Raw genomic sequence first — 25,446 nt, 5'->3', positions numbered from 1 at the left:
GCGCTTTTACCTAAAAACGCATCCCTTCACTTTAATCTTGGGTTATAAGTTGTATGATCACTTATTTAATCCTAAGATAAAAGAAATAAAGTTTTGGAATCTTGATTATATATTGTCTATGTTGCTTGTGTGTCATAACACGTAATAATTGGTAAATCTGTAAAGTGAAACTTGGATAGTGATCAACTTTAGACTAGTGTACGTCTGAAGTTGGACAACCAGGAGTTGGGGTACATGGTGAGCGTGCCATGACTTTTTTTTGGGAATTGGATTGATCATTGTTCCTATTTTCGTTAAAAGGTTCCTCGATATCGTAGGTCATTTGGAATATGGAGTCGCGCCCGTATTTCGTCTTTCTAGGTGAAGGTTGGTTTTTAGTTAGACAAATCGGTCCAATGACCATTCCATTGAAGTAATAAAAAGGTTGTTAAAGTTTAATTAAGTAAAAGTAATCTCCAGATTGTTATGTTATTTATCCCTTCTTAATATTTATTAGTATCATGTTAGAAATGTTTATTTATTACTATATAGTACTCTGCTTTGTTGATTATGTGCTTTGTTTGTTTTTGTTGATCATGGATTTGCTTTATTGATCCTGTGATGATCCATTCTTGGTGAGCAGTTTCTCTAGTGCATTGACATCTACAGGTGTGCAGATTATGCACATAAGGTTTCAGGAATGGAGAGCTTGTGTAGCATATTGATATATTTATTGTCATAAAGTAAATACATTTATATTTAAGTTTGGTTTGAAGTTAATGTTAACAGTGTTGTTTGGTTTTAGGGTTACTTTGTTATTTGTTATATTTCAATTCTAAAGTTAATTATATGTTTTTCGCTGCAAAATTCTAAATAAGCCGATACGTTATCATACGGTCGATAATGCTTTGACGATGATTCTCTAAGTTTTATAATTGAAAAGTATTTTTGGAAAAGAGAGAATTATCGGGGTGTTACAAAAACAACCCAATTCTTTCAATTTTAAGAGTGAATCTTTCGACTAAAAGTCTATATCCATTGTTCGATTGTTTTAGCTCTTTTGGGTTTTGACATGGGTCCCGATTTCGCATCACTTTCAAAATATCTAATTTATATATTTTTTTACTAAATAATCAATTAAAGATAGGAAATATTATTTTTAATAAGTTAACCTTTACGTGTTCTTCTTAAAATAAGTTAACCTTTCGATTAACTCTGAATAAGTTAACCTTGTATCTACTTTTGCTATAAATGAGTTAAATCACAATGTTATCTCTATTATATAAGCCAAGGGAGTGAGTTATGGTGTCCCCTCTTAAAAATACTTATATACCTTAATCTAACAAAAAATAATAAAGAAAAGATTTTCTAAATTCTTTCCTTATTTATAAATATGGGTAGTAAAGAAAGTTTTACATACCAAAAAGACATACATAAAAATGCGTAAAAAGAGGAAACTCACAATTGAAAATATAAATAAATGACTAAATGAATTTTTAATCAATAACTATAAAAACAAAGATTCACAAGATTCTTACTATCTAAAATCTCAGTTGCAATAACAAATCAAATAACATGCATTACAAACCATAAAAGAATTAAAAAACCGTAATTACAGAATATTCATTTTTTTAATTTTTTTGGGAAGCACAATCAGTTGGGATAATGAATAATTAAAGATATAAACATACATCATCAGAGAATATCAATTTATAAATATTTTTTATTAAAGCACTACTCACCATAGTATGCCTAAAAAGTAAAAACCTCTATATCTTCTCTCTTAATTTCTCATTATTTCTTATGTAGTTCGTGCTTGATTCTTTTTAGTTTTAAAACTGTTTCTTCTCTCTTAATTTCTCATTATTTCTAGTTTTGCTCTTAATTTTTCTGCTTTTCTACTGTTGAAATTTACTTTGTTTTTTGGTTCGCAATTGATTACTGTTGCATCGCAAATATGGTTAAGAGGATCAGAAATGAAGTTTCTAGGTATAATTTGGTTTGATTTTTCCTGCATTTTTTTTTTTCAAATTCTTAGTGTGTTGTTGTAACTGTAATGCAGCCCGAAGTCGAACAAGGTGAAGACTGACGCATCTTTAGGAAAATATTTGGTTGTGTCTACTGCTGGGAAGAAGAAAGAGAAAGATGGTGATTATGAAATTCTTAGTGTGTTGTTTTGTATCATTCACATATGTTTTCAATTGATGTTGTTTTTCTTTCATTTAGACATTTCTACCTTTCATTTGGTATGTTAATGTTGTTTTTCTTTATTTTTTGACGTTTTCAGTTGATTATTGTATTTCTTTCATTTTATTATGTTTTTTGTTTCAGTTGATGCTGTCTTTGTTTCATTTACATATTTTGTTTTTTTTTCGTGTGTTTTAATTGTTGTTTTGTATCATTCACATATGTTTTCAGTTGTTGTTGTTTTTCTTTCATTTAGACATTTCTACCTTTCATTTGGTATTTTAATGTTGTTTTTCTTTATTTTTTAATGTTTTCAGTTGATTATTGTATTTCTTTCATTTTATTATGTTTTTTGTTTCAGTTGATGCTGTCTTTGTCTCATTTACATATTTTGTTTTTTTCCGTGTGTTTTAATTGTTGTTTTGTATCATTCACATATGTTTTCAGTTGTTGTTGTTTTTCTTTCATTTAGACATTTCTACCTTTCATTTGGTATTTTAATGTTGTTTTTCTTTAGTTTTTAATGTTTTCAGTTGATTATTGTATTTCTTTCATTTTATTATGTTTTTTGTTTCAGTTGATGCTGTCTTTGTCTCATTTACATATTTTGTTTTTTTTTGGTGTGTTTTCATTGTTGTTTTGTATCATTCACATATGTTTCAGTTGATGTTGTTTTCTTGCATTTAGACATTTCTACCTTTCATTTGGTATTTTTGATTTTGTTTTTCTTTATTTTTTGACGTTTTCAGTTGATTATTGTACTTCTTTCATTTTATTATGTTTTTTGTTTCAGTTGATGATGTCCTTGTTTCACTTATATATTTTGTTTTTTTTGGTGTATTTTAATTGTTATTTTGTATTATTCACATATGTTTTCAGTTGATGTTGTTTTTCTTTCATTTAGACATTTATTCCTTTCATTTGGTATTTTTGATTTTGTTTTTCTTTGATTTTTTGACGTTTTCAGTTGATATTTGTATTTTTTCAGTTGATTCTTGTATTCTTTCAGTTGGTGTGTAAATTCTTTCAGATTGTTATTGAATTGCTTAATTTGTTTATTTGGTTTGTTTAATGATTCATGTGATTTTTTATGTGTTTCAGTTGTTTGTTTATGCTTCAGTTTACACTACTACATAACTGGGCTATTGCAACAATATGGTTGCAACACTTTTTTTTGTGTTGCATTATTTAACAAATAGTATAATGTTGCAACACTTTTAATCGAAACGTTGCATATTACAATCTAATGCAACATTTTAAGCAACGTTTTAGCCGAAGTGTTGCTTGCTACTGATTTAAGCACCGTTTACAAGCAACACTTTATGAAAAACATTGCATTGTAGGAAATAAAACAAAAAAACAAAAGCGGGCTATCCAAAAATAACGCGCCATCCCCAATTTTTCCCCTAAACAAATTCATTCCTCGTTTCAAAAAGAAAAACATAAACTTCATTCCTCAACCAGTGAAGATTTCTCAAACAAATGCCATTGAAGATTTCTCAAAAATTAACAAAACAGCTTATTCAACCGCCATTATTGCAATTTCTTAGTTTCTTTCAAACTTCCGAGAAGATTAGTTTTGCAACTACTTCATCCATATTCAATTCTAACTCGAATTTCTTCATAATTTAATTCTTCATTCGTATATACTAATCTGCTACTCGCTGTGATGAATTTCAGAAAGGAAAAAGGCATTTTTGGCGAATTTTGAGCTAGGGTTCACGAAATTTGGGGGAATTTTCAGCAAGGGTTTCACGAAATTTGGGTGATTTTTACCCTAAAATTTGTAAGTGTTCGCTTTTCATCTTATTATGTTTGAATTTTTTTTTTGATTTGAGAATTATGCTCATCAATTTCATCACCTTCATCTTTTACATACGGAAAGCTTCTGGGCTATATTTCAATCAAAAGTTTGGGCGATTTCTGAGCTAATTTTCTGATTTCTAGTCGTTTTATCTCCAAATTGTAAGCGTCCATATGAGTTTCTTATTTTCGGGCTATATTATGATATATGGTTATCATGCTGAATTTTCCTTTTTTTTCCCCATTAGATGAATCTACTTGTTTAGACGATGTTTATTTGCGATTTTTTCATGTGAAATTTCATTTCTTTGCGATTTTTAAGATCTAGTTCATGTGATTATTCATGCGATTATTATTGTATGTTTCATGATATCAACTTATGATTTCTCCATCTCATGTTATGTTATTTCATGTTTTTAGGGATAATTTACATGTTATAAACTTAAGATTCGAATTTTTGGTATAACTTCTTAAATTCATGTTTGTTTCATGAAATCAAATGATAAGAACATTCATGTTGCAATTTGTAGATGCGCATATTTTCATGCAATTGTTCATTTGTTTTTGTTTGTTTCATCAAATCAATTTTTGAAATCTGGAATGAATGACCTATTATTCGTGGCCCAAGGCGGCTGCCCCTTCTTCCCTGGCTCAGGGATGGGCCTGACAGTGTGCATTTGATTAACTGAATGGGTTCATGGGAACGGAAGTTATTTGCATGGGAGAGGAGTGAGATCTGAAATGTGTCGAATCGACGAATCGCTACGGTTTTTATTATTAGTATAGACTATAGATACAACTAGTAAGAGTACAATTGTATGTTCCCATCACTCATATAATGTCAAGTGTTTGATCTGTGTTTAGGTAGTTAAGATGAAGTAACTTGAACTATGTTTTTTATTGTAATTTGTGAACAAATTGGTTGGCTTTATTTAGTTTAAGTGAATTTGAGCCTTGAATTATGTCTTGCTGGACGATTTAAAATTTTGTTGTGTTTGCTTTAAGTGAATGATTTATGGCCAAATTGTCTATATTTTGGATAGTTATGTGTTAAATGGTATATGCTTGATTCTAGATGATGTAAGTTGTTGAGTAAGGCAAGATTTGCAGCTGGGGTTAAACTATTAGTGGAGTATTTCTCTCGACTCTCGTTTGTGTCAAATGATTCACACTTTTGTATCGGCTTTGCCTGCATGCTTCATTTTGACACGATCCTACTTATTTTGGGAGGAACTATATGCTTTTGTATATAATCAGAGTAGTTTAGTGTTCTGTTTTCTAAGATTTAGTCTCAGAATTTTGTTGTTAATGGAAAATCTCTAATTATGAATAAAAGTATACCAACCTCCATAATTACCAAGTAGCTCTCTAGCTGCAATTATCTTCCTTAGCATCTAAGAACCTTGCTTGCTAATCCTCATATTGTCCGTTGTATGCCTCTTAATGTGCTAATGTAGTAGGCATGTACACTCTGAACCTAGAGCGTGTCACCTTTAAAAGTGATAGCCCACAATAACTTTGAACTAGCTGCTCTATTCCACAAGAGCATATTCCTGAATGTTCCATCCTCCTGAGGCGCTGTGCATGCATAAATTAGCCCAGAAAATTGAAGCTTTCCCAGACTCTGTCCAAATAAATGTTGTAAAACACAGGAGATTTTTGGAAGAAACTTGGGGGAAAATTAAGGATGGTTCAAAAAGTCTAAGAAATGTAGTGTCTTAGTGTGTTATAAGTTATAACTAAGGTGATTGAGATTAACTCATCATCTTTTGGCTATTGTAACTCTTAATGTTTTATCTTTGTTATTTTAAGTTGCTTCTAAGTTTAAAGTTTCGGATGCTAGGTTTGATGTTTCTTTTTTTATTCTTCTATTGTTGGTCGACATTATTGTTGTGCTCGTTGTTGCATCACTGATGTATAGCTCTATTTTTGCAACTATTATTGTGATGCCATTTGTTTTGTAAATTTAAACTTGACTAATGTTGGCACCGTAAGACTAAGTTATCTCAAGGTTCATTGCTAGTATTTCAAAGGCTTTGGCAATTGAAAACTTTTCTCATCTTCATGAATTCTATGCATATCGTGGAGTCAATTACAATAATTGGGTTAAATTTTAATGGTAATTCTATAATATTGTTGTTCGTGCGGTTATAGTAGTATTTCAACTATATAAGTTTCATTGATTGATGATAATGGTTTTCATTTAAAGTGTTTGTCAATGATATATCATTTATATTTTTATGTATGAAATTTTGTCATTTAAATTTAAAATTTCACGTTAGTTGACTAAAAATTTCAGGCTAGTATGAGGGAGGATAGGAGTTGGATGAGGCTACCTAGACGCTTGCCTGAATTTGAAAATGGATTGGTTAATTTCCTTAATGCTTCATTTGCTAAGGCATCCTTAGGGAATCAAATTAGATGTCCATGCAAGCAATGTAAGAATCGGTATTGGTGTCATAGATGTGAAGTCTATGATCACTTAAAAGTGAATGGCTTTGTGGATGACTATTAAATTTGGAGTTTCCATGGGGAGGACCATGTATCCATGGGGCTAGTCGATGTTATGGAAGAAGATAACTTTGTCATGCATGATAGCATAGATGAATTAATGCATGATCGGTTCAGAGAGCCCATAGTGGGGGCTGGGAACTCCCAAGGGCCAAATGAGGAAGCTAGAAAGTTTCATAGATTGGTGGAAGAAGGCAACCAAGAGTTGTTTAATTTCCTGGATGTAAGACCTTTTCAAAGCTATCTTTCATCATTCGACTCCTCCTTTACAAGACTCTTCATGGTCTTAGTAATGTGGCTTTTGATGATCTTCTTAAGCTTTGGAAAGAGGTTATTCCCAATGCCAACCTTCCCTCAAATTTTAATGAAGCTAAACAAATAATAAGAGATTTGGTACTTGATTATCGGAAAATTCACGCATGCCCTAATGATTGCATGTTATATTGGAAAGAATATGAAGATGCAGAAGAATGTCATGTTTGCCATACATCAAAATGGAAACAACCGGAAGAGAATCAAGGAAATGGTATAGCTAAGCCTTCTAAGAAGAAGTCTCGCATTCCAGCCAAGGTATTATGGCATTTTCCATTGAAACCTAGACTTCAAAGGTTGTTCATGTGTTCCCAGACAGCAAAATCCATGGCTTGGCATGCTGATGAACGTGAGGAAGATGGGAATCTACGTCATCCGGCAGATGGATTGACATGGAAAAATTTTGATTCTTTGTATCCAAATTTTTCCAAGGACTCTAGAAATGTCCGGTTGGGTTTAGCTAGTGATGGGTTCAATCCTTTTCGAACAATGACCATTGCACATAGCACATGGCCTGTGGTTTTAATCAATTATAATTTGCCCCCTTGGATGTTTATGAAGCAGGAGTACCTTATGTTGTCCTTGTTGATCCCTGGTCCCGAGTCTCCAGGCAATAATATTGATGTCTACATGCAACCCTTGAAGGAAGAACTTTTAGATTTGTGGAATAATGGAGTTCAAACATATGATAAGTACAATTATCAAACTTTTCAATTGCATGCTGCATTAATGTGGACCATTAGTGATTTTCCAGGGTATTCAATGTTGTCTGGTTGGAAAACCAAGATAAATTTGCATGTCCTGAGTGCAATTTTGAAACTCCCCACTTGTATTTGAAGAGTAGTAGAATGATGTAACACCCCCTCGCCGACCCGAACCCTTTTCCATTCGATAAAACTCGGGTTTTGGGGGAAAAATAAATCCACGGGGGTTCGACTCGACGAGGTGGTGCTATCGCCGCAATTATCTCCTTGCAAATAAATGCAAGGCTAAGTTACAACACACCAACTCAAATTCATTAATCAATACAACTAAGTAAATTGTTCATTAAACAATACTAATTAATTAAGTGTTTCAGAGTTCCAGCAGAAACTAATCATATGCTAAGTGGATGACAACTCTAAGTGATCTCCCTTTTGTTCCCCCCGATCGATCACCCACCTGCACAAATACATTGGAAAGAGACAAGAGAGACAAACTCCCAAAAATCAGAAAAACTGAGTAATTCCAACTCCTGAAGTTAAAATACTTCGTAAAATAGTATATTAATAGTTTTGGAAGTCATAACACATATACACATATATATACACTGAATAATCATATCATTAATTCAATTGGTCCAGTTATTCAAGGAGAGAAAAGAGAACGTCAGTAAACCGGGGCTAACCCCTGTAACCACTTACTTCAACATAGTAGGCCGGGGAAACCCCCTGTAACCACCTACGAAAAATCATAATGGCCATAATAACAGAGTCCCTAGTGTGCACACCCCTTCTACTTGGATCACAACAAGATAGAAGAAAGACAGTAACAGAATAATCAGCATAGTAACCAGAGAACCTGTAGGGGCCGCTGAACCACTCATACAGGGCAACCTGTTCATCATTTCCCTCCGATATATTTCACTTTACGTGATTTATATCTTTTAATTCACGTCATCACATAATTCACATATACATTTACGTCATCTTATTCAATTTACGTCATCTTGTTCAAACCAGTGTGAACATATTCAATCCATCATAATCTCAATTCATTCATAGAGATTTCAATAATTCATTTCATAAACACAACCGTCACTTGATTTCATTTATCACTTCAGATTCATAATCATTTCTTTATCACAATTTCTTATCAATTCAACTTCCATAAAATCTCTATATTAATAACGATAATAATACTCATGATAATCATAATGATATATAGTAATAATAATAATCGTAATAATGATAATAATGATAATAATAATAATAATAATAATAATAATAATAATAATAACAATAATAATAATAATAATAATAATAATGATGATAATAGTAATAATAATCATAACATTATTAATAACATTAACCGATTTTAATAACGTTATAATAAACATCGTTGTCATATCGTACATCGTCCATAGTCATGTTCATAATCGAAAATCCATAGTCATTGTCCATTTGTCATTCGTATTCATAATCCTCATTAAATCGATAACTCATAAATAAGTCCATACTTATAAATTTTATAAGCACATAATAATCACGTAATCAATTCATTTTACACTAGCGGGATCTATGTTTAGATGGACATCGGAGATTACCTCATGACGCGTGCCCAAAGTTAACCTCACGAACGTATTAGCGCTCTTGATAGTCCTTGTCTACGAAATCGGAGTCTACAATGAATATTATGAGATCTAAGTTAGTTCCTAAATAACCCCTTTTTATAAAATAAGCAATTTAAATAATCCAATAACTTTAGAGAAATTCCTAATGAACTTAAGAGGTTTATAAATCAAAGTTTTATAGTTTTCACACTATATATGACATCATTTTAAATATTCATAAAATTACTTCAACTTAATTTTATTAACTTAAGCAACTATTTTAAACATAGAAAACTAACTTTATTACTCCTTGTTTTAATTTAGAAAAAATTAGAAAACATTATCAAGTTTGTAAAAGATTAACAAAATACACTAACTTAATTAATGTAGCTAGTTTAGGAAGTTTATGGGTTTTAGTTTTAAAATAAAAGTAAAATAACAAAACTCAAATAAAATCATTTAAAAGGGGAAGGGGGTGTCCTTTTACTGATTCTTTGAATCAGTTTCATAAAACAGAAAAAAATAGAAACGGAGGGAGAAAGCAGGGGAGCACGAAAAGGAGCACGAAGAGGAGTTTTGTGGTCGTTTCGGCCGGTGATTTCCGGCGGAATTCAGGCGAGGAGGGATGCTGGGTTAGGCGTGGGTCACGACGCAGCAGAGGAGGCTGCGACGGGTTGTAGGGGGGCGCGCGAAGTTGCGAGGGTGAGGTGTTTGTCGCGGTGTGGGTGACTTAGGTGGGTTCGAGGTGGTCGGTTTGTTTTCGAGTGGTGGTGAAGGTTTTCCGGCGGTTTGAGATGGTGGAGGAATGGTGGTTCGAAGGTGGTGATAATGTTGGGTTTTCAATTTTCTATTTTAACCTTTAAAAAAAACAGAAATTCAGAATTTAAAGAGGGAGAGAGTTTGAAGCAAACCTTTTTTTTTGATTGTTTGCTTGAGGATTTTAGTGAATAAGTTCAGTATTTATCGTGAAGGTTGGACAGAAAATTGAAGTTTAGTTAAGGCCATTAATGGTGGATGTGAGAGATGAGAGGGCTATGGAGTCTAGCCTTTGAAAAATTTACCCCTAAATCTGATATTGTGGTTGGGAAAATTGAATTTCTACTGATAAAAGTTGAAAATTGATGACCCATTAACTCATTTAATGCTGAATCAGAAGAAGAGGAAGGAGGGAGAAAGATGGTGAAAATTGTTTTTCATTTTTTTGTTTTTAATTTACCTTGTTTTTTTGGCCAAAGGACATATGGACTATGGATTATTGGGCTTTGGATTACAATGTGGATGGACAACATGGATGACAACTTGTATAAGAGTATCCATAATCAAATAAAGAGTTTAATTTATTTAGAAATAATGAAATGAATAATAAAACAAGTAAATGATTTATTTGAAACTTGTTAAAATAAATCAAAACTAAATGAAATCATTATTTTAATAAACATAGTTAACAAATAAAATCTCATTATCATAAAATAATTTTAAGTGGAAATAATGTTAAATCTTAATTCTTTGAAAATTCGGGGTATTACATCTGCTCCTCCTTAAAAACAAAGTTCGTCCTCGATCTTTAAAGTTAGATGTTTAATAATAATGAAACAATATCTTTGCGCTTTGTTAGTATTACATTCAGTCCCCCTTAAGGAGTTTCGTCCCTGAAACTCAATAATCGTACCTCAGAAAAGAGTTCAGGATAACGCTTTCTCATGTCGTCTTCTATTTCCCAAGTTGCTTCCCCGATTAGATGATTAGACCATAAAACTTTGACTACCTTTATTGCTTTGTTTCGGGTATTTCTCGACATGGAATCAAGGATTCTAGCAGGACGTTCTTCAAAAGTGAGGGTTTCATCTAATTCAATGGTTTCAGGTTGGATAACATGGGAGGGGTCAGAGATGTATTTACGAAGTTGAGACACATGAAAAACATTATGAACTTTGGCTAAATCTGTAGGTAAGGCTAACCTGTAAGCCACTTGTCCAATTCTCTCCAACACCTCATAATGTCCAATATAACGAGGACTTAGCTTTCCTTTCCTACCGAACCTCATTACTCCTTTGGTTCACTAGTAGAATAAATGCTACTTGCTGAGGTTAAAAAGTGTCCTATTGTTGCGGTTTGGGGCGCGCAGCAATTAAGGGCGCAGCAATATGTATTAATTATATTGCTGCGATTTTAAACCGCAACAATAAACAACATATTGCTGCGGTTTCTACCCAAAACCGCAGCAATATGCTTTTTTTATTAAAAAAAATGAAAGATATTGCTGCGGTTCCTACCCAAAACCGCAGCAATATGTCCTGGTACAGGTAAAATATTTTTATTTTTTTTTGCGTTTTGTACTAAAATTTGAAATATTAAAATCAGCTCACTAACCATACACTATCTACCAAATTCGCAGATGAACTTAAAATAAAATGACATATGAATCTCATTAATATATAAAAATAAAAAAAGCTAGTTACATAACTAATATAAAAAATCAAAAAGTAAAATAAAAAAGCAAAAATTAAAAAAAAAACTGAATTACAACTAAATAACTCATAAAAAAAAATACAATGAAAACAAAAAAGAAACTGAAAAAAAAAGAAAATGAAAAAAAAGAAACTGAAAATAAAAAGATCCTAAGATAAAACTGAAAAATTGCGAATGAAGAACCGGATTTCGCGAAGGAAGCCACGAGCCACGACTCACGAGATGAGTTTCAGTGGATCTAAAACAAAACTGAAAAATCGCGAAGGAAGCCACGAGCCACGAACCGGTTTCAGTAGATCTGCGGCGAAGAGAGATTGCGGTACAGAAGAGGAACGCGCGGCGAAGGCGGCTGAAGCGACCTATCTGACGACTTCGCGTGGGACGACGTGGTGGCTGAGATGACTTCGCGTGGGACGACGGTCGACGACTCGAAGGGAGAAGACAAACAGCCGTGACTGGAAGGGCGTTGAATCTGGCGAACGGCACGTGGTTGAAGACGACCGGAACTCTGAAGAGAGAGAGGAAGGGAAAATTCTGGGCGTGAAATGAGAGAGGGTAGAGAGGAGAGAGAGAGGAAGAGAGAAATTCTGGGCGTGAAATGAGAGAGGGTAGAGAGGAGAGAGAGGGGAAGAGAGGAGGAGAAGAGAGGAAGAGAGAAGTTTTGAATAGGGCGTGAAATGAGAGAGTGGTAGAGAGGGAGGGATTAAAACCCTAGAATTTTTTATTATTAAATTTTAAACCCTATTGCTGTGGTTTCTTTTAGGAACCGCAGCAATAGGTTCAAATAATAATTTTTTATATTATATTAATATATTGCTGCGGTTTTTGTCAGTAACCGCAGCAATATATTTGGTCAAATAGTCAAAAAATTTCAAAAAAAATTCCGTTGTAACCATATTGCTGCGGTTTTCGGCCGAAACCGCAGCAATATGGTTATTTTAGATTTTTCTTTTTTTTAACGTGATATATTGCTGCGTAGGGGTAAAACCGCAACAATATTACCGCAGCAAATAGGATTTATTCTACTAGTGGTTGGTGAAACTCTCAGCAACACTTTCTCTCCAATAGCAAACTCCAAATCTCGTCTCCTTTGATCGGCATATGATTTTTGTCGATCCTGAGCTGCTTTCATGCGCTCTTGAATCAGCTTCACCTTGTTGATAGTCTCTTCTATCATTTCCGGTCCTAAATTCAATGATTCGTTCACATCGCTCCAGCATATAGGACTCCTACATTTCCGTCCATACAACGCCTCATAAGGTGTCATTTCTATGCTCGAGTGATAACTATTGTTGTACGAAAACTCAATGTACATCAAATGATCATCCCAATACCCTCCAAAATCCATCACGCATGCTCTCAACATATCTTCCAAAGTCTGAATGGTTTCTCTGTTTGACCATCTGTTGTCGGGTGGAAAGTTGTGCTGAATTTCAATAATGTACCCACGGCTGTTTGAAGCTGTTTCCAGAACTTAGATAAGAATCTCGAATCCCTATCCAAAACGATGTCCTTCGGAACACCATGTAGCCTAACTACCTCATTAAAGTAAGCATCAGCCAACTATTTCAACGACCAAGTATCCTTCATTGCCACGAATCTTACTGTCTTAGTCAGACGATCCACTATTACCCATATTGCATTCTTTCCAGATCTCGTATTCGGTAATCCCGTGATAATATCCATAGAGATAGATTCCCATTTCCATCCTGGCACTTCCAACGGTTGCAATTTTCCTCCAGGCTTCATATGCTGTATTTTCACCTTCTGGCAGGTTAAACATTTTGCCACAAAGCCGGCTACTTCTTGCTTCATCCTAGGCCACCAAAAGGGCTTCTTCAAAACCTTATAAAGCTTATCTCGTCCTGGATGTATAGAATACGGCGTGCCCAAAGTTAACCTCACGAACGTATTAGCGCTCTTGATAGTCCTTGTCTACGAAATCGGAGTCTACAATGAATATTATGAGATCTAAGTTAGTTCCTAAATAACCCCTTTTTATAAAATAAGCAATTTAAATAATCCAATAACTTTAGAGAAATTCCTAATGAACTTAAGAGAGTTTATAAATCAAAGTTTTATAGTTTTCACACTATATATGACATCATTTTAAATATTCATAAAATTACTTCAACTTAATTTTATTAACTTAAGCAACTATTTTAAACATAGAAAACTAACTTTATTACTCCTTGTTTTAATTTAGAAAAAATTAGAAAACATTATCAAGTTTGTAAAAGATTAACAAAATACACTAACTTAATTAATGTAGCTAGTTTAGGAAGTTTATGGGTTTTAGTTTTAAAATAAAAGTAAAATAACAAAACTCAAATAAAATCATTTAAAAGGGGAAGGGGGTGTCCTTTTACTGATTCTTTGAATCAGTTTCATAAAACAGAAAAAAATAGAAACGGAGGGAGAAAGCAGGGGAGCACGAAAAGGAGCACGAAGAGGAGTTTTGTGGGTCGTTTCGGCCGGTGATTTCCGGCGGAATTCAGGCGAGGAGGGATGCTGGGTTAGGCGTGGGTCACGACGCAGCAGAGGAGGCTGCGACGGGTTGTAGGGGGGGCGCGCGAAGTTGCGAGGGTGAGGTGTTTGTCGCGGTGTGGCGTGACTTAGGTGGTTCGAGGGTGGTCGGTTTGTTTTCGAGTGGTGGTGAAGGTTTTCCGGCGGTTTGAGATGGTGGAGGAATGGTGGTTCGAAGGTGGTGATAATGTTGGGTTTTCAATTTTCTATTTTAACCTTTAAAAAAAAGAAATTCAGAATTTAAAGAGGGAGAGAGTTTGAAGCAAACCTTTTTTTTTGATTGTTTGCTTGAGGATTTTAGTGAATAAGTTCAGTATTTATCGTGAAGGTTGGACAGAAAATTGAAGTTTAGTTAAGGCCATTAATGGTGGATGTGAGAGATGAGAGGGCTATGGAGTCTAGCCTTTGAAAAATTTACCCCTAAATCTGATATTGTGGTTGGGAAAATTGAATTTCTACTGATAAAAGTTGAAAATTGATGACCCATTAACTCATTTAATGCTGAATCAGAAGAAGAGGAAGGAGGGAGAAAGATGGTGAAAATTGTTTTTCATTTTTTTGTTTTTAATTTACCTTGTTTTTTTGGCCAAAGGACATATGGACTATGGATTATTGGGCTTTGGATTACAATGTGGATGGACAACATGGATGACAACTTGTATAAGAGTATCCATAATCAAATAAAGAGTTTAATTTATTTAGAAATAATGAAATGAATAATAAAAAAGTAAATGATTTATTTGAAACTTGTTAAAATAATCAAAAACTAAATGAAATCATTATTTTAATAAACATAGTTAACAAATAAAATCTCATTATCATAAAATAATTTTAAGTGGAAATAATGTTAAATCTTAATTCTTTGAAAATTCGGGGTATTACATCTGCTCCTCCTTAAAAACAAAGTTCGTCCTCGATCTTTAAAGTTAGATGTTTAATAATAATGAAACAATATCTTTGCGCTTTGTTAGTATTACATTCAGTCCCCCTTAAGGAGTTTCGTCCCTGAAACTCAATAATCGTACCTCAGAAAAGAGTTCAGGATAACGCTTTCTCATGTCGTCTTCTATTTCCCAAGTTGCTTCCCCGATTAGATGATTAGACCATAAAACTTTGACTACCTTTATTGCTTTGTTTCGGGTATTTCTCGACATGGAATCAAGGATTCTAGCAGGACGTTCTTCAAAAGTGAGGGTTTCATCTAATTCAATGATTTCAGGTTGGATAACATGGGAGGGGTCAGAGATGTATTTACGAAGTTGAGACACATGAAAAACATTATGAACTTTGGCTAAATCTGTAGGTAAGGCTAACCTGTAAGCCACTTGTCCAATTCTCTCCAACACCTCATAATGTCCAATATAACGAGGACTTAGCTTTCCTTTCCTACCGAACCTCATTACTCCTTTGGTTCACTAGTAGAATAAATGCTACTTGCTGAGGTTAAAAAGTGTCCTATTGTTGCGGTTTGGGGCGCGCAGCAATTAAGGGCGCAGCAATATGTATTAATTATATTGCTGCGATTTTAAACCGCAACAATATAACAACATATTGCTGCGGTTTCTACCCAAAACCGCAGCAATATGCTTTTTTTATTAAAAAAAATGAAAGATATTGCTGCGGTTCCTACCCAAAACCGCAGCAATATGTCCTGGTACAGGTAAAATATTTTTATTTTTTTTTGCGTTTTGTACTAAAATTTGAAATATTAAAATCAGCTCACTAACCCATACACTATCTACCAAATTCGCAGATGAACTTAAAATAAAATGACATATGAATCTCATTAATATATAAAAATAAAAAAAGCTAGTTACATAACTAATATAAAAAATCAAAAAGTAAAATAAAAAAGCAAAAATTAAAAAAAAAACTGAATTACAACTAAATAACTCATAAAAAAAAATACAATGAAAATAAAAAAGAAACTGAAAAAAAAAGAAAATGAAAAAAAAGAAACTGAAAATAAAAAGATCCTAAGATAAAACTGAAAAATTGCGAATGAAGAACCGGATTTCGCGAAGGAAGCCACGAGCCACGACTCACGAGATGAGTTTCAGTGGATCTAAAACAAAACTGAAAAATCGCGAAGGAAGCCACGAGCCACGAACCGGTTTCAGTAGATCTGCGGCGAAGAGAGATTGCGGTACAGAAGAGGAACGCGCGGCGAAGGCGGCTGAAGCGACCTATCTGACGACTTCGCGTGGGACGACGTGGTGGCTGAGATGACTTCGCGTGGGACGACGGTCGACGACTCGAAGGGAGAAGACAAACAGCCGATGACTGGAAGGGCGTTGAATCTGGCGAACGGCACGTGGTTGAAGACGACCGGAACTCTGAAGAGAGAGAGGAAGGGAGAAATTCTGGGCGTGAAATGAGAGAGGGTAGAGAGGAGAGAGAGAGGAAGAGAGAAATTCTGGGCGTGAAATGAGAGAGGGTAGAGAGGAGAGAGAGGGGAAGAGAGGAGGAGAGAGAGAGGAAGAGAGAAGTTTTGAATAGGGCGTGAAATGAGAGAGTGGTAGAGAGGGAGGGATTAAAACCCTAGAATTTTTTATTATTAAATTTTAAACCCTATTGCTGTGGTTTCTTTTAGGAACCGCAGCAATAGGTTCAAATAATAATTTTTTATATTATATTAATATATTGCTGCGGTTTTTGTCGGTAACCGCAGCAATATATTTGGTCAAATAGTCAAAAAATTTCAAAAAAAATTCCGTTGTAACCATATTGCTGCGGTTTTCGGCCGAAACCGCAGCAATATGGTTATTTTAGATTTTTCTTTTTTTTAACGTGATATATTGCTGCGTAGGGGTAAAACCGCAACAATATTACCGCAGCAAATAGGATTTATTCTACTAGTGGTTGGTGAAACTCTCAGCAACACTTTCTCTCCAATAGCAAACTCCAAATCTCGTCTCCTTTGATCGGCATATGATTTTTGTCGATCCTGAGCTGCTTTCATGCGCTCTTGAATCAGCTTCACCTTGTTGATAGTCTCTTCTATCATTTCCGGTCCTAAATTCAATGATTCGTTCACATCGCTCCAGCATATAGGACTCCTACATTTCCGTCCATACAACGCCTCATAAGGTGTCATTCCTATGCTCGAGTGATAACTATTGTTGTACGAAAACTCAATGTACATCAAATGATCATCCCAATACCCTCCAAAATCCATCACGCATGCTCTCAACATATCTTCCAAAGTCTGAATGGTTCTCTCTGTTTGACCATCTGTTGTCGGGTGGAAAGTTGTGCTGAATTTCAATAATGTACCCACGGCTGTTTGAAGCTGTTTCCAGAACTTAGATAAGAATCTCGAATCCCTATCCAAACGATGTCCTTCGGAACACCATGTAGCCTAACTACCTCATTAAAGTAAGCATCAGCCAACTTTTCAACGACCAAGTATCCTTCATTGCCACGAATCTCTGTCTTAGTCAACGATCCACTATTACCCATATTGCATTCTTTCCAGATCTCGTATTCGGTAATCCCGTGAATAATCCATAGAGATAGATTCCCATTTCCATCCTGCACTTCCAACGGTTGCAATTTTCCTCCAGGCTTCATATGCTGTATTTTCACCTTCTGGCAGGTTAAACATTTTGCCACAAAGTCGGCTACTTCTTGCTTCATCCTAGGCCACCAAAAGGGCTTCTTCAAAACCTTATAAAGCTTATCTCGTCCTGGATGTATAGAATACGGCGAACAATGAGCTTCCCTTAGAATTCGCGTCTTGAGCTCCTCGTCTTGTGGTACACACATTCTTCGTTTATACTTTGCAACTCCATTTTCATCGATCTCGAACTATGGTGCTTGACCACTTTCTTTCATCTCTCTTAACTTACTCCGCCACTTGTCGGCAGCTTATTTCTCTCGAATCTCCTCAAATATGTCCGGTCCAACAGTAAGAGCATTCAATTGAGCTTTCACATAACCGGGTTCTACAATCTCCAAATTCAATCTCTTGATCTCCTCACACAGATCATTTGCCAAAATCAGCACGTTTAGCGAATGAGCGCTCTTCCTACTCAACGCATCAGCTACTTTGTTCGCTTTTCCTTCTTGATACACTATCTTCAAATCATAGTCGTTTATAAGCTCTAGCCAACGTCTTTGCCTCATATTCAACTCCTGTTGCGTATACAGATACTTCAAGCTCTTGTGATCTGTATAGACTTTACACTGCACTCCATACAAGTAATGTCTCCAAATTTTCAACGCAAACACGATCGTCCTAACTCCAAGTCATGAGTAGGGTGATTTTGCTCATGCGGTTTTAGTTGTCTCGACGCATAGGCCACTACTTTGCCATGTTGCATCAAAACACACCCAAATCCTTTCTTCGAGGCATCACTATAAACTTCAAATCCTTCTACTCCAGAGGGCAATGTCAATACCGGGGCTGTTTAAGTCTTTTCTTCAGCTCTTGAAATGCTTCCTCACACTTATCATCCCAATGAAATTTGTTGTTTTCTTCATCAGGTTAGTGAGAGGTTGGGCTTTCTTGAAAAATCTTTCACGAATCTACGGTAATATCCAGCTAAACCCAAGAAACTCCTTATTTCAGTGACGTTCTTAGGTTGAGGCCAATCAGTCACCACTTGAATCTTCGATGGGTCTACTAAAACGCCTTCCTTTGATATCACATGACCCAAAATGATACTTTTTCCAACCAAAATTTACATTTTGAGAACTTGGCGTACAATTGTTTTTCTCAAAGAATCTCCAATACTTTCCTCAACTGAGCCTCATGATCTTCTTTATCCTTCGAGTACACCAATATATCGTCGATGAATACTATCACGAACTTATCCAAGTATGGCCGGAATGTTCTATTCATGAGATCCATGAAAGCTGCTGGCGCATTAGTGAGTCCAAAAGGCATGACTGTGAACTCATAATGGCCATATCTCGTACAAAAGGCTGTTTTCGGAATGTCCTCTTCGGCAATTCGTAACTGGTGATAACCTAATCTCAAATCGATCCTCGAAAATACTGCTGCACCTTGAAGTTGATCGAACAAATCCTCAATCCTCGGGAGCGGATATGTATTCTTCACTGTGGCATTATTCAACTCTCTATAATCGATACACAACCTCAAAGATCCATCTTTCTTTCGAACAAAAGTACTGGGGCTCCCCAAGGCGAAACACTAGGTCGAATGTACCCTTTTTCCAACAATTCCTCCAATGCACCTTCAATTCTTGCATTTCTGCAGGTGCCATTCGGTACGGAGCCTTAGAGATAGGTCCTGTTCCTGGGGTTAAGTGGATCTTGAAGTTCACTTCTCTGACAGGCGGCATTCCAGGTAACTCCTCGGGAAATACCTCCGGAAATTCCTTTACTATCGGAATTTGAGTCAACTCCTCGTTTTCCATGCTCACATCCCTTACTTGGCATAGGTAGACTGGGTAGCCTTTTCTAAGATAGGTTTGAAGGTTCAGGGCAGAGATTATTTTGACATCAGGCTGGAAGATTATGCCTTTATAAGATATCCTATTTCCCTTTGGTCCTCTAAGAGATATTTTCTGGTTATGACACTCGATTTTGGCTTTATACTTAGCTAACCAATCCATTCCCAAGATAGCGTCAAAGTCCTTTTGGTCAAAAAGGATAAGGTCGGCCGATAATTCAGTATCAGCTATGACTATAGGGATATTTTGGAAGAGAGATTTACAAGAAACAGATTCACCTGTGGGCATGACTATATTGGCTTGACAAGACTGGGTAAACTCGAGGGGATACTTATCAACAAAAGTACTAGAAATGAAGAATGAGACTCCTGAATCAAAGAGTACATAAGCAGGTTTTGAGTTAACGAGAAAAGTACCTGTCACAACGTTAGCATCGGTGTCAACTTCGACTTGGCTCATAACATTGATTCGTCCACTAGGGTAGCCTCTATTGTCATTCCTTCCGAAATTTCCATTTCCACTTCCAAAGGGGCGGTTGTCCTGGTTTCTGTTCTGGCAGCATTTCCTCCATGGGGCGGTTGTTATTAAGTTTTGAATTCTGTTTCCACCTCCAATGTTGCCAGTGTTACTTTTGTTCGCATTCGGTCCATTTTGAGCTTGCCTCTTTGGACAGTTGAATGATTTGTGACCTAATTCTCCACATTCGAAGCATTTGATTCTTTCACCCTGACAAGTGAACCCTGGATGGCTCTTGTTACACTTCTTGCAATTAAAGTTCTTTTGGATCCTATTTCCTTGCTGGGCTTGTTGTCCATAATTCTGATTACTGCAGTTGTTGTAGCGTCCACCATTGTTGTTGTTGTTGTTGGTCCTTTTATCATACCCTTGGTTTTGTTGTTGCTAGCAGGTTCCTTCCTTTTATGTCTACTTAGCACCTCTCTTTCACGCTGCAGAATTCTCTCTAAGTTTGAGGCCTTAGCATACGCCTCCGCAAAAGTAGTTGAGGTACTACCTCCCATTCGAGTCTGAAGATCAAACTTAAGTCCGTCTTCAAACTTCTGAGCTTTAGTTCCCTCATCTGGAACTACAGTTGGACAGAAGCGAGCATACTCATTAAATTTCTGAGCGTACTCTTGCACACTCATGGTATAACTCTGATTGAACCTACTAAACTCATTGTATTTCTGCCTACGAATGTGCTCGGGTAAGAATCGAGCCTTAATCGCTATCTTAAACGCTTCCCAGTTAAAGTTCTCTTGAGCTTTAACGATTGGTCCTACACTTTCCCACCAAGTATCAGTGTCCTCGTGCAAATAAAAGGTCGCTTGGTCTACTTTCTGGGCCTCAGGCGTACCCGTGGCCGTGAAAATCTTTTCGAAATCTCTTATCCAATTCTCGGGAAGTAATGGATCTTCTCTACCAACAAAGGTTGTGGTTTCAAAGAGGAAATGTTTTTCGCCATGGCAGCTTGCGGATCATCTCCATGGTGGTTGTTGTTCAGCTGGTTTTGAAGAACTAAGCCAAAGTTTTAAGCTAATTGCTCGAGAGTCCTAAGTCGTGCTGCAACTTGTTCCGGCGTTTCGGCCATTTGGTTTTCTTAATGTCTTCCTCTAGATCGTGTATAAACGTATTGCATAAGCTACCTGCGTTATTCATTGGTGTTCCCACCATTCACGTTGATCCTTAATTAATAAGGCTAATTCACATAAACACATATAATCAAGGTTCATTCAATTCATTCATTTCCACACAGCATACTCAGTTCATATACTAAAAGTTCATCAGTTCATTTACTCGGAGAGTATCATGCATATTTCATTCATCACACAAAGGTCATATTAGTTCTCATAGCTAAGAAATACTAGCATCACAAAGCAAATAAGTTGACACGAAAGTTAATAAGTCTACCACGATTTTTCTTAGATTCTTAAGGGTTAAGTCTAGCTAGGTTTTAAGGTTTTACTCTTCACACTTGGACGGATCCTCTTCCTCATCATCTTCATTTTCATTTTCTCCATGATTTTCCACGGGTGGGGTAGGTCTTCTTTCTATTTCTTCATTGTCACTGTAGTCAGATTCGTCATCATCGAAGGTTGCGTAGTCATTAAGCCACTTGGCTCTAGCATCAAGCATTCTTTTCTCCAGGTAGCTCAATGTGAGATACAACTTCCCTTTCCATGTGTATCATTCGTAGTTTGGCCTTCCATTCTTCAGAATATCAGAGTATTCGTTCTTGAGTCCGGCATAAGGACCATCGTTGGGGAGAGTGTGAAATAAAACATCGGCTTGTTTTGGTGGCATGAGGTAATCTGAATTCCCGTGACCTTCATTGACGTGATAGCACTTCATGGTCAAACGCAACCGGTAGATATAAGCTGAAATGGACTCTCCTACCCTCATACTTAGAAGGTAAGGTCCTTGACGAGGGTTCTGGTGCATTTCCTGGCGGTCATACGTGTCCTGACCATCTAAAAAATATAAACAATTAATAAGTACCTTTAACGAGTACTTTCATACATGCACACATAACCCATTCGTACCCATACTAAACCCTTAAATCAAATTTTAATCCTAATTTATTTCTCCTAAATATTTTATTATCTTGACTTCCTAATCAAATTTTAAGTTTAGACCTATTTGATTCATTTCCTTAATCTCTATATTTTAAAAATTTTGATCTTTCCCTAGTTAATCTAACTCCGCTATGATACCATCTCTGTAACACCCCCTCGCCGACCCGAACCCTTTCCCATTCGATAAAACTCGGGTTTTGGGGGAAAAATAAATCCACGGGGGTTCGACTCGACGAGGTGGTGCTACCGCCGCAATTATCTCCTTGGAAATAAATGCAAGGCTAAGTTTAACACACCAATCAAATTCATTAATCAATACAACTAAGTAAATTTTCATTAAACAATACTAATTAATTAATGTTTCAGAGTTCCAGCGGAAACTAATCATATGCTAAGTGGATGACAACTCTAAGTGATCTCCCTTTTGTTCCCCGATGATCACCCACCTGCACAAATACATTGAAAAGAGACAAGAGAGACAACTCCCAAAAATCAGAAACCTGAGTAATTTCAACTCCATCCCGTAAAATACTTAAGTTAAAATACTTCGTAAAATAGTATATTAATAGTCTTGGAAGTCATAACACATATACACATATATATACACTGTATTATCATATCATTAATTCAATAACTCCAGTTATTCAAGGAGAGAAAAGAGAACGCTAGTAAGCCGGGGCTAACCCCTGTAACCACTTACTTCAGCATAGTAGGCCGGGAAATCCCCCTATAACCACCTACTTGTAGGCCGGGGAAACCCCCTGTAACCACCTACAAAAAATCATAATGGCCATAATAACAGAGTCCCTAGTGTGCACACCCCTTTCACTTGGATCACAACAAGATAGAAGGAAGACAGTAACAGAATAATCAGCATAGTAACCAGAGAACCTGTAGGGGCCGCTGAACCACTCATACAGGGCAACCTGTTCATCATTTCCCTCCGATATTTCACTTTACGTGATTTACATCTTTTAATTCACAGATACATTTACGTCATCTTATTCAATTTACGTCATCTTGTTCAAACCAGTGTGAACATATTCAATCCATCATAATCTCAATTCATTCATAAAGATTTCAATAATCATTTCATAAACACAACCGTCACTTGAGTTCATTTATCACTTCAGATTTATAATCATTTCTTTATCACAATTTCTTATCAATTCAAGTTCCATAAAATCTCAATATTAATAACGATAATAATATTCATGATAATCATAATGATATATAGTCATAATAATAATCGTAATAATCATAATAATGATGATAATAATAATAATCATAACATTATTAAATAACATTAACCGATTTTAATAACGTTATAATAAACATCGTCGTCATATCGTACATCGTCCATAATCATGTTCATAATCGAAAATCCATAGTCATTGTCCATTTGTCATTCGTATTCATAATCCTCATTAAATCGGTAACTCATAAATATAGTCCATACTTATAAATTTTATAAGCACATAATAATCACGTAATCAATTCATTTTACACTAGCGGAATCTATGTTTAGATGGACATCGGAGATTACCTCGTGATGCGTGCCCAAAGTTATCCTCACGAACGTATTAGCGCTCTTGATAGTCCTTGTCTACGAAATCGGAGTCTACAATGAATATTACGAGATCTAAGTTAGTTGTAACACCAAGGATTTTCGCTCATAATTTCTTCGAATTATTTCTCTTAATTATTATTTTTCGTTAAATTTAGAATATTTTACTTCTTAAAAATATTATATCTTATGTTGTTTGTTTTCCAACTTTTTAAATGTTGTATTTGTCAAATTTATTAGATTAGAAATTATATATGTCCTACTATTTTAAAATGCGTGTTTGATTTAGTATTTTTATTTATTCGGTTTTAGCGAGTTTTGAACCGTTGCCCGACTTTTTAACGTGAAGTATGTTTCTAAAAGCTGTCCGAAATTATGTCTTGTATGAGAGTTATTTTCAGATTTATTTCGACCTTTAAAATCCCTTTGTAACACCCATTTTTATTACCCCATAATTTCTTCATCAATTTCAACTTGTAACCCCCCCCCCCTTTTTATTTCCCTTGGCTGCTGAATCGATCAGGAAAAAAAACGTGCTTCACAACTCTTCTTCTCTCTTTTGCATTTTCATCCATTTATGCACACCCATTTTGTTTGCATCGTATCTCTTTCATTTCGCATCGGAATTGGATGTGTGAGTAGTCAAAATCCATCTACTCGGAAATCTCTTGCTCGTGGTGTAATTTGTTTTTGAAGATAGGGAAAGACAAGACTGCATTTTCTGTTTCAATCAGACAGGTTACCCAGTTTTGTTTTCCTGTCGCACCTTCACGAATTTGATCATCGCTGAAGATCTAGCTGTTGGATCGTCCTCAAATTAGGACAGAATGTTTAGAACATCTGGGTATTAACTGTGACTGGAGGGATTTGGTATACGAGCTTTGTATCGTCGGGAATCGTGGTCAGAATAGAACAGTACATAATGAAAATGCAAGCAATTGGAGGTCTTCAAAGGTAACTAACGGCGAACCTAGTGCGATTAGAATTCGTTTAGGAATTATTTAGTTCTTAATATCTAAGTTGTGTTGAATTTTTTTTTAAGATTTGTGGGTTGCTAAAGCTTCATATTTTTGATGTTATACTTGTTATACATGAATGATTATGAGTGTTAAATATTGTGGAAGACAATGATTCTGTTGTGTTGTTATTCTTGCTTGAGTTTGCTGTTAGAATTCTTGTTCTATTGTCTTCAGTTTAACTTATGCTTTGGCTAATAAATTTTGTAAATCATATCATTATACAGTTATGAGTTAGCTTTAACACGATCATGATGTTGGTAACTGAGAGCATGAATGTCTGATGTATGCTAGTTTAAGTCGTGTTTGAAGAAAGAGTTTTGTTCATGACTTTTCTTTCTATAGCGGTTAACAAGATTGTTATGTCTTACATAATCTTAAAGTTTTTGGTACTACCTCCGTGATGTATAATATTCTTGATCTGTAAGTTCTTGAAATAGGTAGATGGTTAGTTGTGATAATTACTTCTGCCTTTGTTAATTATATATATTTTACACCTTTGTCCTGTAGCAGTAAAAGGGATAGTGCTTGACAAGTCAGATGGGTTGTTGTGGGGAATTACATCTATCTTTGTTAATTAGTACATTTATATATGACTATTGTTATATGTGTACATGAGTTGAATGATATATTTACATATAGTTATCACATCGTGAGTGTCTTATTTATTTTATGATGGTATTGTTGTTGTAATTATATTGAGATTATAATAATATTATAGTTTTATAAATCAATATCTAAGTTGTCAACGTTACAATACTCAAGGGAGAAT

At 35.4% G+C, this 25,446-nt stretch overlaps 2 protein-coding genes across 2 annotated transcripts; both read right to left on the bottom strand.

The window, feature by feature from the left end:
• Positions 1-10,736: 10,736 nt before the first annotated feature.
• Positions 10,737-11,147, bottom strand: LOC125496579 (uncharacterized). The gene has a single exon (XM_048642084.1). The coding sequence runs from the start codon at positions 11,145-11,147 to the stop codon at positions 10,737-10,739; it is 411 nt and encodes a 136-aa protein (XP_048498041.1).
• Positions 11,148-17,362: 6,215 nt separating this feature from the next.
• LOC130591094 (uncharacterized) lies at positions 17,363-17,866 on the bottom strand. The gene has a single exon (XM_057394008.1). It carries the CDS (start codon positions 17,864-17,866, stop codon positions 17,363-17,365), a length of 504 nt encoding a protein of 167 aa, XP_057249991.1.
• Between the last annotated feature and the right edge of the window lie 7,580 nt (positions 17,867-25,446).

Source organism: Beta vulgaris, chromosome 4, assembly GCF_026745355.1.
Source record: "Beta vulgaris subsp. vulgaris cultivar EL10 chromosome 4, EL10.2, whole genome shotgun sequence".
Taxonomy (NCBI): domain Eukaryota; kingdom Viridiplantae; phylum Streptophyta; class Magnoliopsida; order Caryophyllales; family Amaranthaceae; genus Beta; species Beta vulgaris.
The sequence above is the reverse complement of the archived record's forward strand: the minus strand, read 5'-3'. Positions and strand labels throughout refer to the sequence as shown.

Bases quoted from the DNA above. Each gene is read 5' to 3' on its own strand.
- LOC130591094 (XM_057394008.1), bottom strand. From the start codon at position 17,866: ATGTGTGTACCACAAGACGAGGAGCTCAAGACGCGAATTCTAAGGGAA.
- LOC125496579 (XM_048642084.1), bottom strand. From the start codon at position 11,147: ATGAGGTTCGGTAGGAAAGGAAAGCTAAGTCCTCGTTATATTGGACAT.